The 20577-nt window shown below is 33.9% G+C and overlaps 1 protein-coding gene across 1 annotated transcript in view; it reads left to right on the forward strand.

The window, feature by feature from the left end:
- CCDC178 (coiled-coil domain containing 178) overlaps nt 1-20577 on the forward strand; it is a gene marked incomplete at both ends in the record, with an annotated part of 249866 nt that overhangs the window by 210667 nt on the left and 18622 nt on the right. Inside the window, one exon of the mRNA XM_081149271.1 lies at nt 15137-15271. Coding sequence (XP_081005397.1) covers nt 15137-15271 — 135 coding nt within the window. The remainder of the gene's footprint in view (nt 1-15136; nt 15272-20577) is intronic.

The following is a 20577-nucleotide window of genomic DNA, read 5'->3' on the forward strand; positions in this document are numbered from 1 at the left end:
TTGTATTTTTAAATTACTCTTTGAGGAATCACATTCAGGACTGATCAACCACTCCATTTACTTAAATAAGAATTGCTTTTTTGTAAGATGGAGAAGTCCATAAAACGAAGATATTTCTATCATGTAATACAGTTAAACCCTGATTCTTACTTGCAGAATTGTTTTAATTATGTGCCATAAGTTCTTCCTCCCATTGATAAGCAGTCTCATTTATTTGAAATGCAGAACTACATGAAGATTAATGAAATTTTATTCCCAGGGACTGTCCCCATACAATTTCTTTTGCTCAGTGGCGAGTCCAGCACAGCACCTATAAAAAGAAGTGCAAGGCCATTGCCAAATGTTCTTAAGTTGTTGGCATACCCTAGCTCCTGTCATCAAAATAGCTAAAAAAATATTAATATCTTCAAGTAAGTCATTAAACAAAACTCTGGACCTATTTGTATTAAACCATGAACTAGCCTCTTTGGAAATGCTGCATAATATTCTAATCACTAAAACTGGAAGTCTATTCTTATTCTTATTTTTCTGCCTTTTACATGCATGGGAGTCACAGGTAATCACCACTGAACTCTTTTTTGCTTTGTATAGGCTAATCCTCCACAACCTTCTAAACACAATGCTCTAGGTGGCTATAGTTAATTAATTAAAATTGACACTTGAGGAGAAACCTATTTACCTACTTGCTAACTCATAACTTCTGTTGAACAGAGCAATGCACTTTGTCATTATTCCAGGTCAGTTTTAGTCTTGGGAGCTTTTCTGTGCAGTTTTATATACATGAACTACTGTGTGTCAACGTCTATATTCCCTTTGAGTATTTTTACATAAAACTGTAATGGAAATATGATATCTTCATTTCAGAGGCAAAAGGGAATTTGGTTTCGATCATGTAGACCCAAATTCATACAATAGAGGGGTTTAACAAAAGGTTAATGTTATTTTTCTTTCGATTTTTGCTGCTTTGACTTTTGTCCCTGCATTCTCACGGCTTGCTTTCTACATCTCTAACCTCCCCTCTCCTGTGAAATAGTTCACCAAGATAAATTGTAGAACTGAAATAAGAACAATGACAATAGGTTTAGGGGAAAATAATGTAATCCAAACATATTTAGGACTTAGAAATTAAGATATTTAGCAATCAATTGGGTGGGTATACTTGAGGAAAGAGGAGAGGTTCATGGGTAACTTTGCAGTTAGTCAGAGTCATTCGAGGTCATATCTGAGAAAAGAAACTGCATTGCTATTGTTAAAGAAACAGGACTCTAACTATAGGGTGAAATTCTAACCCCTGTACCTGGAACTTAGCACTTTCCACTTCCTTCTCGTACCCCCTTCCTTTTTTTTTTTCTTTTCTCCTTTTCACTTAATCCTTTCTTTTTGCTGTAGTCAGGCCATGTTACTCACAGAAGCCCATTAAGTCTGTTAATTCCTGGAGGCCAGCTTTCATTGCTGATGTTCCCCCTCTTCTTAGAACGACCTCTGTTTATGCCCAACACAGAAGATCCCTTTCCTTTCTTCAGAGACCATCCTGAGGCCCACTTCCTCTGAAAAACTGTCCTGACAATGGCAACTAGAGTAATTTTAATCTGTCTTGAACTCCTCTAACCCTTTCTGTACCACTCACTTGATCTTTAACCAATACTAGTTGACGTTGCTGGACACATTTTGCTGTGCACGTACCTGGCCTTTGCAGAATCTACTCTGTTTGAAATGCACCAGTATCATGTCTCATACAGTGCTGCATATCCCATGCCTCCTAATATAATTTATGCAAGTAATGGGGGGAAGAAAAAACTGTACCTCCTTCAAATTAGGTGAGAAATTTTATTGTCTAACTACTCCATACCTTTTCAAGGTGCTTAATTTGAACTACGCATGCTTCCTGATACTAGAAATAACAGAGACATAGTAACTTAGAACAACACAAGCTCATCATATGATTCTGGAGCTCAGAAGTCCAAAATCAGCCTCACGGAGCTAAAGCTAAAGTGTGGGTAGGGCTGCTTTCTTCTGAAGGCTCTTAGGATGTTTCCTTGCCTTTTCCATCTTCTGCAGGCTGCCTAAATTTGTTACCTCCTGGCCCCTTCCTTACAGTGACATCAGAATAGTGTTATCACATCTTCACTGACTGCTTCTGTCATCATGTAACCTACTCTGCCTTTGATGCCCCTGCCTCCCTCTTTTAGAGGCTTTTGTGATTACATTGGGCTCACCTGGATAATTCTGGATAATCTCCCCATCTCAGTATCCTTAACTTACTTACATCTGCAAAGCCCCTTTTACCATATAAGGATCCAAGGATTCAAATATGAACATTTTGGGAAGAGGGGGAATGTGATTTACTCCACCACAGTATGCTTTCTCTTATCCTCATGTGGCAAATGTTGAATCCCTATTATGGTAATAAGCAATAGGCTGCAATTGGGAACAAAGCAAATATCTTCAGCTCAATATACTCAGAATCTGCTGACAAATTTTGCATGTTAAAAAGATTTATAATTCAATGTGGCACATGCTTTATTGGACGACGTAATATTAGACCTCTATGGGAGCACGGAGGAGGAAGCATTTTCTTTTTACCTAGGGCAGGGAGATGCCTCAGGAAAGGCTTCTCCATACAGTAGTAATGTCTGTTGTAACACAGACCTATATTATACAGAATTAACCCACAGTGTTGGTTCAACAAGCATAACAGCTAATAAAATTTTACAATGTACGACCTGGTGTAATTGAAGTGAAAAGAACCCAGCTTCCTTGACACTCATTAAAGGTCTTATTTTTATTTATTAAATTATTCAAATATATTTGTTGAGGAATTCCCATGCATGTGTCCCAGAATGAGATGCAGGGAACACAAAAATGATTACATGAACCCTGCCTCAAGGACCTAATAGTCTAGCAGAGAAAGCAGACGTACAACCAGCTGCCTTTGGTTGGTTCTTCTCATTTTAAAAATTCTATCTTTCCTGTTGCTCAGAAGTCACCTCATATTTTCACAATGTTCATACTACCTTTTGTCTCTGAATTACTCTAAGGCTTCAAAGTTTTATTAAATTTTATCGTCTTGTGCCTTTTTTCCCCCTAACTCCCAAAGTGACCTCTGAATGCCCATGAGCCATGGTTTAGGAATGCCATGAGCAGTTTTATGTGTCAGCTTCTATGTTTTAAATTTAACCTTCTGATTTTAAGTTTGACTTGAAACTTGTATTGAGAAATATTCAGAAAGTTTATACCATTTTATAATGTATTTCAGAAACAGCAAAATCTTATTGATTTGATAATCCCACATATCATGTAACAAGCAGAACAAGCTGTCAGAAGAACAAAGGAATGACTAGATCTCCACAAAGCTCATTTACTCAAAGTGAAAGGAAAAAAAATTGTTTGATTTGACAGTACTTAAACTAACATGACAGAAAATATAATAAAATTGGTTCAACTATTACACTTCCATTTATTCCAAGGCCTATAACTCTTTACTTGTTGAAGTAATAGCAAATGTAGCCACTTTTGAGGAATGATTTGAGAAGGCCTGGAAGTTCCCATTATTTCTAAACTATTTACCACAAATACAATACAGTATCTAAAATTCCTATCATTAGATTTACTCCCTTTGGTGAAGCAATATGCAGATGTTCTTTTTAAACATATGAGGTGATTAACACAAAACTCTTTAGGAGCATTGCTATATAAAATAGGAATTGGTTAATTGTACTACCTAGTTCATATTGGGATGTGTCTTGAGATGGAAATTCAGGGGAAAGAGGGTCAAACGTGCTGAAAGTTTGGTTGGGAGTAGAAGAAGGAGATCAGAAGATTTCTCTGCATAGGCTTTGAAGAACCAAATTGGGAAGCACCCAGGGGTCAGCATGAAGACACAAGGGCTGGTACAAGTGCAGTGAGAGACTTGGAAGAGGAAGAACAACATTGAACAAAGAAAATAAAGAGTTATCAAAGTTAAAATTATTATTAACAATTTTGAAAAAATCTCTCAAACCTCCTCCTCTAATTTACATACCACCATTCTGTCCCAAAAGTCTTACAGCACCATGTTTTTCATCTTTCATAAATAAAATTTTATAATTGCATTTTTATTTGTTGCTTACTCATGAAGTCCAGTTTCCCCCATAGACTATAAACCTCATGATCCTGTTTGTCCTAGAATCTTGGTCATCACTGTGTATCTGATGCCTTGAAAACTTATAGGCACACAATAAATACCTAAATTAGCTGTTTAACAGGCTGGCGAATCTCAGAGGGAAGGCAGGGATGGGTGGAGGGGTGAGGAGAGATTAACATGAGAATTTATATGCATAGCCCATGGACACAGACAATAGTGTGGTGAAGACCTGGGGGGGGCAGTGAAGGGTGGAGGGGGCCAATGGGGAGGAAAGGGGGACATTTGTAAAACTTCGAACAATAAATTATTAAAAAATAAAATAAAAAATAAATTAGCTGTTTAATTTGTTCAGCAAATATTGATCAAGTGTAATAAGTAAAAGTATGGAATAGTAAGTCAGACAGACGTGGATTTGAATCCAGGCTTTATCACTACATAACAAGTCATTTAATCTTCTAAAAATCCCCCTTTTAGCCTATAAAATGAAATTGAATATTGTAAGTAAAGGGTTTTGCACAGTGTCTGGCACATAATATATGCTTACCAAATACTACTACTAATAACAATAATAAATATGTATTATGTTATATAATATATAACATTATTACTAAATGTTATATAACATTATTAAAACCTATTATATTATTATTATTTAAATCAGATAATTACCTGACATTAACTTGAAATTTGTAATAAATAAATATAGACTAGAAAGCTGTCCAGGTTAGTAGGCACAAAGTAGTCATGGGGATGTAAAGTACAGCACAGAAAATATAGTCAATAATATTGTAATAACTCTGTACGGTGGCAGGTGGGTACTGGAAATATCAGGGGGAACACCTTGTAAAGTATATGATTGTCTAGTGGATTTATTTTTGAGCTTTAACCTTGAGACCCCATTGGGTAAACAGGGAAGAGTTTCCAGTAGTTAATGATACAGACCCCTCAGGTGTAGAGATGTCTGTTTTGCAGATCAAGTTTAAGAGACATCGTTGTTTGGGCTTTAGTTTTAGTTACGGGGGTCCATGAAGTCATTCATGAAGAGTATAAAGAAGAGAATTAAGGGCAGGACCTTAGGAATCGCTGATGTCTAGTGGTAGCAGAGGGACAATTACCAACAAATGAGGCTGAAAGGGAAGTGCGGAACGACAGAGGGAAACCAGAAATAAAATCAAACACCGAAAGGCTTTCAAGAAGTGAGTAAGGGTTTGGGCATCTCAGATGCCACGGGCCATCCTTGCTGCAGCCGTTGTGTGGAGTGAGAGGAGTCTGAAGGGGAAATGAGCTGCATCAGTGAAGAGGGAAGAGGAGACACTAGCTTTCCAAATGCCTCTGGAAAACTGGGAATGCCAAGTGACCGCGTACCCTACTGACAGTGTAGTGTAGGATTATTTCATTGCTCCTTAGAAGAGTCAGTTAAGGTTCAAACGACTCTGTTACCCTGGGTCACGTAACACGCCAGAACCTAGATCTAGGTGAGTTTTCAAATATCCAGTGACCCTCCCAGTACTATCACAGAACTTCCAGAATGTGGCAGAACCTCTGTAGTTTCCTTACTGTGAGTTCCTGTCATTTCATTTATATTAATCATTGTTTTTTTCAGATTCTTTGAATATCCTGGCATTCAGTTTATAATGTTTGCTGAAAGAATGGGACTAGTGACTGGCACTTAAAAGGCATTGTTTTATTATTATGTGCCTTCTATAATATTTTTTGTAACCTGTATTCAATTATAACTCTTGATTCAAGCCAACAAATGGCTTAGTGAATTGTTTCGCCCTATTACAATTTGCACTATTTTGCAGATTATCTTATTGTTGAAATCCTTGTAGCCCCAGGACAATTCTAGATCAGTAACAAGATGGTAGGATAATGATAAAATCATCTGACTTTTGAGTTCTAGATGTAGTTCATAAAGTAGAATTTCCTTCTTACCTGAACCCTGATTTCTTATAGTTGTGGACTGCTTTCTTTCTGTTCCCAGTTCTACCTCATTACATCATTGTGTTGCATATTTTCTTTACACTTGCATTTGAATTTTGCAAATAATTTAAAACAAATAATTTCAGGAACATTTATGTTTACTTGTGTGTAAAATGAATAAAGATGTTGGGGTGTTTATAATGAAACTTGATGTCTCTAAAGAAGAAATACACTATTTCTTCTTGCAAATTCAAAATAAATCAGTGAGCTCCATAACTCATCATTTTTGATATAATGTTTTTAATGTGGATTAATTTTAGGTAAATGTGGTTTTTTAAAGTCTGCTATGGATTTGTTTGCATTGAAACAATTTGATCTCATAAAACTGTGAAGATGTACTGTGGATAATCATCAAAGAAAAATTGACCACAGTTCATAAATAAACACCAAAAGAGCCTGCTTACGGCATTCATTTGGCCACTTTTTAAAATCAGGGGATTTAATTACTCTCGGGCAAATGATTGACAGGCAGGGAAGGAAGTGGATGCCTTAAAAATATGTTCATGTCTAAAATATAGGGACAGAATAACCTTTCATTTTTAGCCTTCATGTAATTCCATTTTTATCTTTTTAAAAACAATTATTGCCCGCCCAGGAGTGGCTCAGCAGTTGAGCATGGGCCTAGGATCCAGGAGATCGGGGTTCAATTCCTGGTCAGGGCACAGGCCCGGGTGCTGGCTTGGTCCCCAGTCAGGGGTCTGCAGGAGGCAGCCGATCAATGGCAACTCTCTCATCATTGATGTTTCTCTCTCGCTCCCTCTCCCTTCCTCTCTCTCAAATCAATAAAGATACTTTTTTTAAAAAAAAATTTTAAAAATATTTATTTGAGCAAGTTAGACATTTTTTCTAGTGAGGATAATTTATATAATTTTAAAAGTTGCTTTATTTTTTATTTAACATCTTTTTTTAATTCACAGTTAACAATAATTTTAGAATTGAGTATACTTTCATTTATTTGTTTCTTTTTGAACCGTTCATGGGATTGGTGTGTAAAATTTAGTAATTTAGGTAAACAAAATATCTAAACTGTTATCTTTAAATTCTTAGAATGAAATATCCATCAGAATGCAGTAATTTTATTTCAGAATTAGATATCTATGAAACAAAAAAGCCTGTGAGTTTTGCAGCTTATTATTACTATTAACTACGTAAAAATGTTAGATTAGTTATCACCTGTTACAAGTCAGTAATGTACTATAATTGTAAAATATACAAAAGAAATACATTTGCATATTCATGTAAAGGATAGACTTGATCTTTAAATATTCACTGCAAGAGTTAGTAACATGTTATGGATCAGCTTTCTTTCTCTCATGCCATCAGAGTTTTTATTTATTAGGAGAGGTCAAAGTAAAGAATTTTTAAATATATTATTCTTTATATAATTAGAGATAAGAGTAGTTCTTTATCAATTTCCCTAGAGGCCAGCTCCAGATTTGGAATGCATGTGAGTTCCATTCTTTTAAGTATACCTAAGCAGTCGACAAAGGACATTTCTAGAAATGAATTACATGATCTTTAACACCAGTCTGTGGAATAGATTTGATAATAAAGGAATATCTCATTACGTTTGAGATTTGTAGATCGTACATGTGTAGCTTGGTAACCGAGTACTATAAAAAGATCAGTATCAACTGGATTTTGTATATCCGTCATTCCTGCAGTGCCAAAAATCTGTGGGGTGGCTTGTAGTTGCCATTGTTTGGGTTATTACAGTAAACAGAACTGATAAGGTTTAGGCTCTCTGTCTTGTGAGCCGTACTTCACATCACACTGTTGAATTAAAACTACATGCACATATCTGCACTTAGTTTTATTTATCTGTCAGAAATAGAGAAACGCAGTTTGCTTTCAGTATGGGAAACCACATAAGCAGGTCAGAAATTATAACCATTATTTTAATATTCTTGTGCAAATGAATGATTATATGTGTGTTTTTATTATCTATTTCTCGTCTAAAATATATTTCGATCGAAAAATACTGATTTTTTTTCCTAAGTGGCCTTTGTCATATTTTGTCAAAGTCTTAAATATGATTTTAATTGGATTACCTATGGTACAAATGAAAATCTGCAGAATACAGTATGTTTTTTCTCTTCTTTGTCAAATACACATGATTTTTTTAAAGAGCTGCTTCTACAGTTGGATTATTTGACTATGTTTATAGATAGGAAAAACAAGTAGATGATCTGAACGGCTTTGGTTTTCTCCCAAAGTAAAAATTTGTCATAATATTTCTACTGTTAAGATGCAGACTTCTCACCTATGAAATTCCAAGCTCACTAGCAGTCACATCAGATGAACTTTCAAATTTTCAGATACCTGTGATGAGTTAATCCATGCGTACACAAGATACTTCCCTCAGAAATCCTGTAAGCTCTAACAATTGTCACACATCATCACCACCACATACCCACTCCCAACTCCCACCCCAGTGTCCTGGGGAGTGGTTTTTTACTTCAAGAATTTGGAATGTGCCACACCTCTCATATTTTTCCTACATGTTGTGTTAATTAAGGTGTTTATTGCAGTGTTTCTCTTAATTTCCTGTTTGAATGTTGTATTTAATGGATTTTTCATGTTGTATACAGAAAAAGTCTGTGTTCTTTTAAACGACAACCCAGTTTTTATAAAGATATTCTTCTCCCAAAAAAGTATAAATGAAGTATTTTTTTAAATGTGTCTCATCTAGTCAACTCTTGGGCAGTTGTATGTTTTCATTAGTCGAGTGCTGGACAAATCATTACGCATAGACAGAACTTTGAGTGTTGCCCATGAACCGGCAGTACTCTAGTTAGTATTACCTTTGCATTATAAGGGACTTCTGTGTTTTCAGTATTGACTGGTCTTTGTTTTCTGGCAAAACAATTTATAGTTCATTTTCAGCTAACTATACATATGGTATTTGTATTTTAATTAAGAGACAGTTATTATGTCTGATTATTATAAGCAGAAATTCATTATAAGGACACTTCTCATTTCCTTGATATGTTCCCTTTCCTTTTTTCCAGGGTTCTTAAATTGCAAAAGCCAGTTAAATGATGTGCTTTGGAGAGTTAATTTTTGGCACCATATGTCTCTAAAAATGATTTAATTTTATCTAAAGCATGTTTTCAATGATATATATGTTATTTCCTGCTCAGGGACAATTTAAGGATTTTAAACACACACGCTAGTCTACTATTGTGTTAACACAGTAACAGACAATGTGTGTTATAGTCTTACAAAAATTTCTGTTTATTTAGGTTAATATATTTTTAATATCTGAGCTCTGTTATTGCTTTTTAAAACTTTGACTTAGCAAATCATCTTTGTGATATAAACATGGCTGATATAAAAATGTTACTGCCATTCTTATTAGAGATTTGATCTTCTGATTTGATAATGGTTAGAAAATTGAAATCACACAAAAAATTACAGTCTAAAGACTAACTTGAGGGATTATAAAAAACTTTCTCCAAAGTTCTGTTAATCAGTTTACATATTCTTAGGCTCCTTCAAGTGGACGTACCACCAATCCCTGCCTAATTCTAGCAAATTCAAATTCTCATTTTCTATAAAATAAGCTATTAAGTTACTACTTAACAACTGTATTAGTTTTAGATCAAGTTACATGAAAGCTGATAAGATTGGAGACTACTTTGTGAAAAATTGACATTCCCTTGAAACTCTTTTCTCATTTGTGGGCATATTATATCTCTCCATTTATTCAGTCTTTATATTTTTCAAAAATTTTTTTTAACTCTCTCTATAAAATCCTGCATATGCTTTAATAAATTGAAACCTATAAAACCTTACATTTTATATTATGATTATGAATGACATTTTTAAAATTACAATTAAAAATTGGTTATTACTGATTTTTTTAAATTTTATTGATGTTTTTAAATGTTGGTCTTGTAGGCAAAATAGTTTCTACACTCTCATTATCTTTTATTGTTGGTTTGTAAAGCCTCTTGAGTGTCCTATATGGGCATTCTTCCTATCTTACACCTGTCTCTTTTCTTTTGTTTTCTTATTGCTGTGGCCAGTATCTACACAGTCAAATTTTAACTAGAAGTATTGATTCCTGACATTTTTACTTTATTTTTTCTGGCATTCATGGGAATGTTTCTAAAGTGTCTTTATTTAGTAAAATATTTGAGGGGAGTTTTTTATTGGTACCCTTTATCAGATTAAAGAAATTTTCTTCTGTTCCTATAACTAGATAACTTTTCATGTTGATTGGTTTAGCTCAGTGTTGATTTATATCAACTTCTTTTGGGGATGATTATTTTTTCTTTACTATATTGACATGTTACATGAAAATATTTGTTGATAATGAACCGTTTTTAAATTTCTGGAACTATTAAATTATAGGTCCTATTTACTGTCTTCAATTAAAATAATGAGCTGCTAGATGGTACAAACTATATTTCATCAATCAATAAGTAATTATTAATCACCTTCTTATTACTAATAAATCATTTTCAGTTTCAGTACTATTAGAAGAGTAGTTTTACTTTCCAGTCAGAAAATATGGAGGCTAAGTTATTTCCTTGGTAGGCAAAGAGAGAAGAGAGGAAGAGAGTTAAGAATCTATTGTTAACTATTGCTGCATAACAAGTTGTCCCAAACTTTAGCAGCTTAAACCAACAAACATTTATTTTCTCAGTTTCTCAGGGTCAATAATCAGGAGCTGCTTAGCTGGGTGATTTTTGGCTTAGGGTCTCCCACAAGGTTGCAATCCAGCTGTTGGTCAGGTTGCAGTCATCTGAAGAGGCTAGGGCATCTGCTTCCAAGATGATTCACAGGGCTATTGGCCAAAAATTCTTCAATTCTTCCCCATGTGGGTCTTTCCATGGAGCCGTTCACACAACATGGGAGCTGGCTTCCCCAGCTCAAATGATCTGAAAGAATTAGAGAGAGAGAAAAGCCAGAACAGAAGCCACCACTCGTGTGTGTGTGTGTGTGTGTGTGTGTGTGTGTGTGTGTGTGTGTGTGTGTGTGTGTGTGTGTGTGTGTGTGGGGTTGATGATGAAAGTGTCATCCTACCACTTCTGCTATATTCTGTTCTTTACAAGAAAGTTACTAAGTCCAGCCCACACTCAAGGAGATAGGAATTCTGCTTCACGTCTTAAAAGAAGGAATGAATATCAAATGATTTGAGGGCCTATTTTTAAAATCACACCTAGAACACTTTTTTTCTCAGACACAGTAAATAACTAATATACTTTAACTCTACTTCACCCCATTCTTCTACAGTGTGTCCCAATTGCCCCTTTGGGGCTAGATAGAGTAAGACTTTACTTTATTCTTGTGTCCTTCATAATGTAAGCCAGAAAACTGTATGCTCCAACCTGGCCCTGGAAAATACCTAAAAAGGTGATGCTTTGAAATTTCTAATTTTAATGCTGAGAACATGGGAATGGTATAAGGCAATATTTGAGTGCTAATTTGGTTATGGATAAGCCCTAATGTTTTTGAAACCTGTAATTGGAATATCAAATAGTGTTATTTTATTCTTTTAATTGTTATATGCATAACAGCAATAAATATAAATCTGAAGTATAATCAGAGGTTTTGTGTGTCATAATATATTAAATCCAGGTTTATGTGATATAAAAGTTAGTAATTGTCATGAACTTACATAGGTGAACAAAATAACTTGGATTAAAAATAGAATTCATATAATTTAATGTATTAAATAGGAAATAGAGAATCATCCTTGAACATCACAACATTAATTTACTCTGATTTACTGTCAAACAGTATCAAGCTTTAAAGTCTTAATGAATGTCATGGGAGCCTAATCAAATTTACAGAACACACTTTTACCAGATGCATAAATGTTTATTGTATACAGTGTTCACAAATGTACATTCTATGGAATGTTCACATTGACACAAGATCAGCAACTCTCCCTGTCTCACTTCTCCATGTCAGAGTGGACACTGATTGATTCTTCTCTTCATGAATAGGTACATAGTGATCCTTAGCTCAAAAGAAGTACCCGTCAATCCGTCTTTGGGCTTCCTTCAGCAAAGAACTCAGAAAGCAAGTACTAGAGCCAGGCTTACCAAGTCTACTACAAATTCAAACTGATCTAAAACCATTGTCAGAAAACTCTTCCAATTCCTTTTTACCACTTTAAGTGGCTCAGAGTACACACCAACTGTTTCCTGATTCAGCTTTCCTGATAAAATTGAATCTCCTCACTTTTTCATAAAACAAAATTGAGGGCAATGGATTTGAGGATCTTTTTCTAAAATGACTCTTTTCCTGTTGTAATATGCTCCTTCTTAGTTCAATGAGAATATATCCGTTCTCTTCCAAAATTCTTGCAATATTTATTTGGGGCTAAGCAGCAGTTCAATTTACCTGTCAATGGCTCTAAATTCCATTTTTATTTCTAAGTACGTGGCAAGTCATTCGATGCGTTTGTGTCTCTCTCACTGTCCCTTTTTGTTTCTCTACCACTTCCTCTCTCATCCCACCTCACCTCTAAATTCTGAATCAGAGGGCAGGAATGTAATCATTTGAAGAATAAGTGATCACATTTCAAGAATGCATTCATTGGAGTGTTTCATTCCAAAAATACTGGACTAATTAAGATTGGAGAGATCAAAAACATTCCAGTTCCTTTGGTTTATTTTTCTCCTCTCATACTAATTAGTAAGTTCCTGAAAATCTTACTCACTTCTTCATTTTGCCACTAAAATTTCTGAGTTCAAGTTATTGAATCGATTTTAATAAATATTCATTGAGTGATCACTGTCTGCTGACATATTACTGGGCTTTTATCATAACCCATCCCTAAAATAGTTTTCATCATGGCCAGCTCTTTCTCAACCATCTTTCTCGGCATCTTAAATATTTTTCCTGTATGTTATTGTTCATCATTTTTTGTCTTTAATGTACGTATGTATGTGTGTATATGTGACTTTGGTTGCATGCTTTTTCTTTTCTCAAGAATTCCTTCTCTTCTTTTTTCCTTTCCTGGTTCTTTTTCCAGAGGACTGTTAGCTATAGATTTCTCCAAAAATATCTTGTTTGAAATACTGTTCTTTCTTAGTTGATACTTAAGGAACTTCTCTACTTAAGTAGCTGCAGTTAACACTTGTGTATGGACTAATTTAAGGCCTTTGTGGCTACTTCAAGGTAGAATGCAGAGAACTGCATATATGAGACTTACTATATACAGCTACTTCTCCTCATTTAAGATGTGAACGTGGGAAACATTACTATTCAGTTCACTTTGGTTGATGAGCTCTCCCTTGTAATACCTTCCAAATGTTGCTCTCTCACTTGAAAAAATCACCTTCACTTTAAGGTAGTATTCCCCTAAAACTCATCTTTCTCTTTTTTGCCTTTTGTCACATTTGTGGATATCATAATAATGATAAATACATAGGCTAAGGTGTCCTAATGTCTTAATGAGTATATTAAGATAAAGCATACCTTCCCCTCATTGGCTGTCAGAGTTGGCAGAAAAATACTTTAACATTATATTAAAGTTATTAAAATATTTTTTATTTAAATGTATATTAAAATATTACAGAAGTTAACATTAATATTGCCCAATTTTCTCTTCAAAAATGATGTTATTCTTCATTTCAGTATCCTAAATTATTGGAAATGCCCATAATCTAAATCCAGGTAATGTATTTCAGCACTTAGCAAGCTGAAGTATTTATAGTTTTTAAGGTTATATTTTCTTCCTAAGTTAACCAATTAACCAAGAATAGAGACTTCATTTTTCTATGAACTTACATTAAAACCTATGTGTTGCTTATTACAATACATAGTGAAGATAATGGTGACAGACAATTCACATGCAACACCAGGTAACTTTTTAAAACGTGTTATTTATAAGTGAACTGTTTTATTGAAATATGCATATGGAAAAGTATACAAATGATACACCCACTGTTTGATGAAGTTTTATAAAGGATCCCTTACATGTAACCAGTACCCAGATCAATAATAGAACATAAAATAGCTATATTTTGGGACATGTTTTATTCTGCTATGAAGAAATGTTTGATATGTACTTTTTGGTGTTTACTGTTCTACAAAACACACTAAAGAAATCAACCTAAACAAGTATCCACACTATCAAAATCCAAACGAGGTTTCAGAGACAGATATATGTAAATTTTTAAAATATGGATTTTACCATTAATATGTATGAAGTTGATTTCTTTGAAAATAACCTAATTATAACATTTCTGCATAATGTGACTATGCTGACTGTTGAAGGACAAATGTACATTGTCTTGGTTAAACTTCTACGTTGTTGTTTTTTTGTTTGGTTTTATATTAAATTTCTAGAAGGTATAGAATGCCTCCCAAGAGAAGACTTCCTTTTTCTGTATAGATTCAGTATTAAACGTGTCCCTACTGAACGTTGCATCCCCTGTACTTTGGTGCAGTGAGATGTTTCCGTGTCACATAGTCAGAGGGAGGTAGATTAATAGGGAGTTCTAGCTGGAAATTTCTTCCGTTATTGTCTCCCTCAGCAGTAGATGGCTAAGTTAATTCTCTTTAGTTTTGTCATGCTCTAAAGCACACATTGCCAAGCAATGGTAAGCTTTATGAGGAAAAAAAGAAGCAATGGTGTCCATCAAAGTCTTAAAGTTGCATTTTTAAACTTTGGCTTGACCTGATGTGCCATTCAAAACAGCTTTAAAAGATTTTTTTTTTAAAGAAAGGTTCAATATGTCCTGAGGCTATCGGTTTTGAGTTAAACTGGGTGAAGTAGAAATATTTTACTCATCAGCTTTGCAGTCACAGAGTTTGCCTCAGCTAGAACAAAACTGCTGAGGCATTTAGAGAAAATTAACCCCCCATCCTGGCGGCCAGATGTGACTGGTTTCTGATGAATGCACATGAGTGGGCTGAAAAACCAAGAGACTGTGAAATTCCTGTCAGGTCCGTACAGTGCAGAATGGGCTATTGACTGCTTTCTATATTTCCCTCCATCATTCTTCTTGAACACTGCCATTAATTTCCTCTCCTACTCTGACTTGTGTTCCCCCTTCCCTTTAGCTCTGTCAGCTGCAAAGAAGGATACACAGTGTGTGGCAGAAGTACCTCAAACTGGTGGTCCTCTACAGCCGCAAGAGGCTGGCCGGCTTCCAGGGAGACTCTCAGGAGAGCATTCAGAAAATACTAGCCGTGCAGGTAGGTGATTGCAGGGAAGCAGGGAAGATCATTGTGATCTAGATTGAAAAGCAAATGATGGGTAGTGTGATGAAGCATTAAAACCATATCCCATCAGAGTTTTATAAATTTTTAACCTCTTTAATAAACTGGAATTGCATGAAGGATGAATTCAGTAAGTTAGCATACACACCACGCGTACTTTGAGGGAAAGGGAGAATGAACTTATTTCTCACAGACCTCGGAGTGGATTTTTAGAAATACATTTGGTATAAATATATAATTTCAAATCTTAAGGCTTTGCAGATGGCACTCGGCTGTTTAAAAGATACTGTCAACAGTTGCCTTGTGTTCCTTTTGTGTGAAATCTGCAGTGAAAATGACACTCGTGTTCATTTTAATTTAACTGTTTTCTTTCCCCTTCCATTTTGCTAGAGGCTCATTCCTCTGTGCACATTTGGAGATGACTTTTGTAAAAAATAAACAATTTGGGATTAGAATGTAAATATGGTTTCAGATACATGTGAAATTTTACTATTCGTCCCCTAAGAACCTTCAGTAGGGACATCTGTAATATTTTAAACAAAAATAAAATTAAAAAAAAAAAAAACTTTCAGTAGATCAATTATCTTAAATTAAGACTCAGATCTATTGTAGAAACCCATATTGACTATGTGTAGACTATTTTATTAAAATTACTTAAATCTTTTCAAATTAACATTTTACTCTATGAAATGTTACAGTATTATAAAACATGACCTCCCAAAGCAAAACACATACCACCTTGTTTTATTAAAAAGCAAAAAACTAGAAGTATTGGTTATATATATAAAAAAAAAACAATGACACGTGCTTTTTAAAACCATAATCTTCATTAACTTGCAGCATAAACAATGCATACTGAACCTAAGCAAACCAAATCTTTTTTCTAAATATTTTAATTATATGTGCACTTCATGATGCTTCTACCACAAGTAAAGAAAAGAATTTTGTAAAGCACTTCCAAAGCTATTTCAAATTTCATTTTTCTAGTGGCTATTTTTGCTGTTTACTTTTGAATATATGTATAGTACTACACATATATATATACTTTCTATAAGGGTTCTATTGAAAATAGATAACAAAAAATTTAAAATAATAGGAGAAATTTAAAGCTTTGAAAAGGCAGTGCTTAAAATGTGTAAGTTGAATAGAGATTCATATCCAAACTTGAGTATAAACTACAACTGCAAATATTTTAGAAGTCAAGAACATATCGTAAAAAGTATGTTAAAATATACTACATTAAAAATTATGAACTGGCTATAACCTGTAATTTCCTTTTAAATATTCAAAGGTGATCTGCATGCTGTAATTATTGTCTTAGAAAAGTCCCATATTTCTGCCCAAATGTAAATGTTCTTAAACATCTTAAAAATGATAAATTCTCATTGTGAATTAGGGTATGTTTTGAAATGTTGAAAATGTCCGTAGAAAACTATTAGAATATCGGTAAAGTGCATTCTCAATTCATAATCTTCAATAATCCTTATTCTAGTTTTTTATTAGAAATTCACCAATAAATTCTTTACCAAACTTGATTTAAAATTATTTATTTTTATGGCTGTTATGTAACAGTGGAAATGAAGGGGTAGAAATGATGGGATAGTATTGGTAGGAAAACTCAACTACTCATCTAGAAACCCAGCAGCAAGTTGTGATTGTATTTGGGGAACTTAAGGAGCATAATTTAGTGGATTCTTTTCTTAACTGCTGCAGATGTCTTCAATCAAGAATATTTAAATTTTGGCTTTTAATAAAAATGTAAAAATGTAATTTCCAGGATTTTTCATAAAACAATAGGAACAAGTGCAATCCTTTGATAAAACTTCAGTCCTAAACTTTCAGCATGGTGCATACCACTGTGTACTCTACATACCCCGTACTGCGGTTGTGTATTTAGCAGCTCACTCTTCTGATGGTAGGCTCTTCTTTCTAGAAGATTCTAAGCTCCCTTGGGGCTTTACGCCATCAGTGAGATTTGTTCAATTATTACTCATGTGTTTTTTAGGGGGTATGGTAGTAAGGCCTCTTAAGGGAATTGAAAGTATCCTATGCCTATCTTATTGTTAATTATATCGAAATTTGAAAAAAGAAAAACAATGTAGAGTAATTTAGTGTTTTCAGAGTGAGTCTGTGGATGTCAGTCCCTACAGTCTGACTCAACATGGCCCTGTGCATATGGTTCAGTTGGTTAGAGCATCATCCCGTACACATAAAGGTTGCGGGTTTGATTTCTAGTCTGGGCCCATACCCACGGTCAGGGATGTGCAGGAGGCAGCCCATTGAAGTTTCTCTCTCACATCAATGTCTCTCTCTCTCTCTCAAATCAATAAAATATATCCTCGGGTGAGGATTTTTAAAAATTGCTTAACAGACCAGATGTCATTGCTCTCTTATTTCATATAATTTAGCAGAATGTCAATGTTGGGGAATTATTTGATGCTATTTTATATTTAAAGCTCTTTGGCATCTTATTTAGAAAAAAGACTGGGCATGAACACATCATTTAAATGAGAGAATGTGATATTACTACAACATGTAAATGTGATCTTAGACTGCGTAAGCATGCATATTTTGTCTGGGTAAAGGAGATGACAGTCCCCTTGCACTTCTTAAAAGGTTGAGTATATTCACATTATTTTATACAGGTTTGGAAAGCATAGTTAAAGGATCATATTAATATACTAGAGAGAAGCAATATAAGGAAGACCAGGGGAAAGGTGGAATATACAAAATTTAGAATGCTTAATTGTAAAAGGAAAAGACTTTGGTCGGCTCATATAATATTTTGTATATTTAATGTATAGATATTCACAGTTCAAATGTGTTTTAATAGTGTTACTTACAGAAATAGGAGAGCACCTTCAAGCAGAGAAGTATGAGAGAATTGGAAAACATATTTCATAGCTATACAGTAGACATTGTTCCTTGATTTTCTTTTCTCCAACAAGGCATTTATCTAGTTCTTAGTATGTGTCAGACATTGTCATCAGTGCTTTATAAATTTTAATTCATTTATTCTTGAAGAACACTAAGAGATGCTATCATAGTGTTCCTATTTTATGGAAGAGGAAATTGAAACACATGGAGATTACATATTTTGGCTACAGGGTATGTGCTCTTAGCTACCATGCTATGCCAGTTTTCTGTGTCTCTGTCACTGAGACTAGATAGTCTCAAAGAAAGATAAAGACAAGAAATAAAGTAAGATCTTTCTTAAGGCCACAGATAACAGGCTGACTACTTTAGGTTTGATACTCCAGGAATGCATTGAACATTCAGTAAATAATTCTTGGCCTTTTTTCAAACCATGTACTAAAATTTTGCCATATACTTCTTAGGTATTTCTTCTTATCGGGGAGGGGAAGAATTGTGCTGGACTAGTAATAAATTAATACAATTAACACAAGAATACATTAGCTGTAGGAAATCAGTTTAATGTATGTGTACAGGAGAATCACAATATGATGCCCAGATCATAAAATGAGGCTCAAAGAAGTGATCAAACCAGGCATCTTTTTATATTATTTATTTAAACAAAGTAATAATACATTTGTGAGAAATTAACAGGACAAAATTAGTGCTCATTATAAAGGAATCTAAGCAAGGTTTGGGTATTTTCTTAGCAAGGAGTTTAAAGTAATATATTAGGAAAGAGGCAATAAGAGTTGATTATACAGACTTTTTGGATCTTAGTTGTTTAACTCTAGTGATAAAGGGTGTCTCCAGGTGCAATGAGGACACCTTTCACATAAGAGGGCTGTTTTCTGCATCCAAGGGGACAAACAAGGGTCAGGGTGCCCTTCTGGTACCAGCTGCTTGTTAAGTAACTTTACTTTAATCAATATGGCATTGTGGGGTATTTAGGGGCAGCCTGTCTTGGGCCCCTTTAGTCTCATGGTATTACTATAGCTTAACTTATTAGCTACCAGAGGGGAGTGAACTTAAATCATAAAAAGTATAAAAATAATATGGTCATTTGGGTAAAAAACATAAATCACAGATCCAGTAAATTCAAAGAAGCCCCCAAAAGATACATACTTAAAAATCATATCTATATATGTTGTAGTCAATTTCTGAAAACTAAAAATCTAGAAAATTAAAAATAAAGATAAAATCTAAAAGCATCCAGCAGGTAATAAATAAAAAGTTACCTCTAACATTTCATCAGAAACTATCAAGGCCAAAAAATGTAGAAGAAGATCTTTATACTGCTGAAAGAAAAACTGAATTCAGAATTCTCTACCTAACAAAAATATCAATTCTGTTGACCTAATTTAACCATGTCAAAAGTTATATTAAATATAAATGGACTAAAACCCCCAATTAAAAAGAAAAGATATAGTCACATTTGCTAAATGTACCAGATTCAAACTTAATTGTCTAAAAATAATCCACTTTAAATACAAGACATGGATAGGTTAAATATAAAAGGTTGGAAAAATACATGGCATGCAACACCAAGCATAAGTTGGATAGGATATATTAATATCAGACAAATTAAACTTCACAACTAGAAAATTACCAGGCATAAAGAGGGTCATTTTATTAAGAGACGGAATCAATTCATCAAGCACATATAACAATCCTAAATGTATATGCACCTATTAAAAAAAAGTTTTCAAAAATACATTAAGCAAATATTGAAAAAACTTAAAGTAGAAATAAAACTATGCATAAGATTTTAATATTTCTCCCTTGGAATTGATAGAACATGCAGAGAGAAAACCATCAGAACATAGAAGCATTGAATAACACTATCAACCAACTGGACCTATTTGACATATATAGAGTATTGCATTCAACAATAGCTGCATACACATTATTTTAAGTGCATATGGAACATTTCCAAATATATTCATATACTGGATTATAAACAAGTCCTAACAATTTAAAAGGATTGAAATAGTGAAGAATATGTTTTCTGACCACAATGGAATTATTAGAAATCAATAATTAAAAGATATTTGAAAATAAAGGAGAACCTCTATTCAAATATTGATATCTAAGATGGAAATACATTCATTTCACACATGTATCAAAGTGATGTAGATACAGGAGGCTAACTAAAGCCTTTTTCAATGTTAAATTTCATGAATTAAATTATCTAATTTCTTTATTCTATTAAATAACATGTTAGAACCAAAATGCATTGCTTTTTTTACATTTTAAAATAAAATAAGCATATTTATAATTGTTTTTATTAGAAAGATATAAATTTTTACGTGTTCTGATTTTTTTCTGGGGCTTAAACAAAATAATACCCAGCATCTATATTATTTTTA

The sequence above is a fragment of the Miniopterus schreibersii genome (assembly GCF_964146895.1).
Source record: "Miniopterus schreibersii genome assembly, chromosome: 10".
Lineage (NCBI taxonomy): Eukaryota > Metazoa > Chordata > Mammalia > Chiroptera > Miniopteridae > Miniopterus > Miniopterus schreibersii.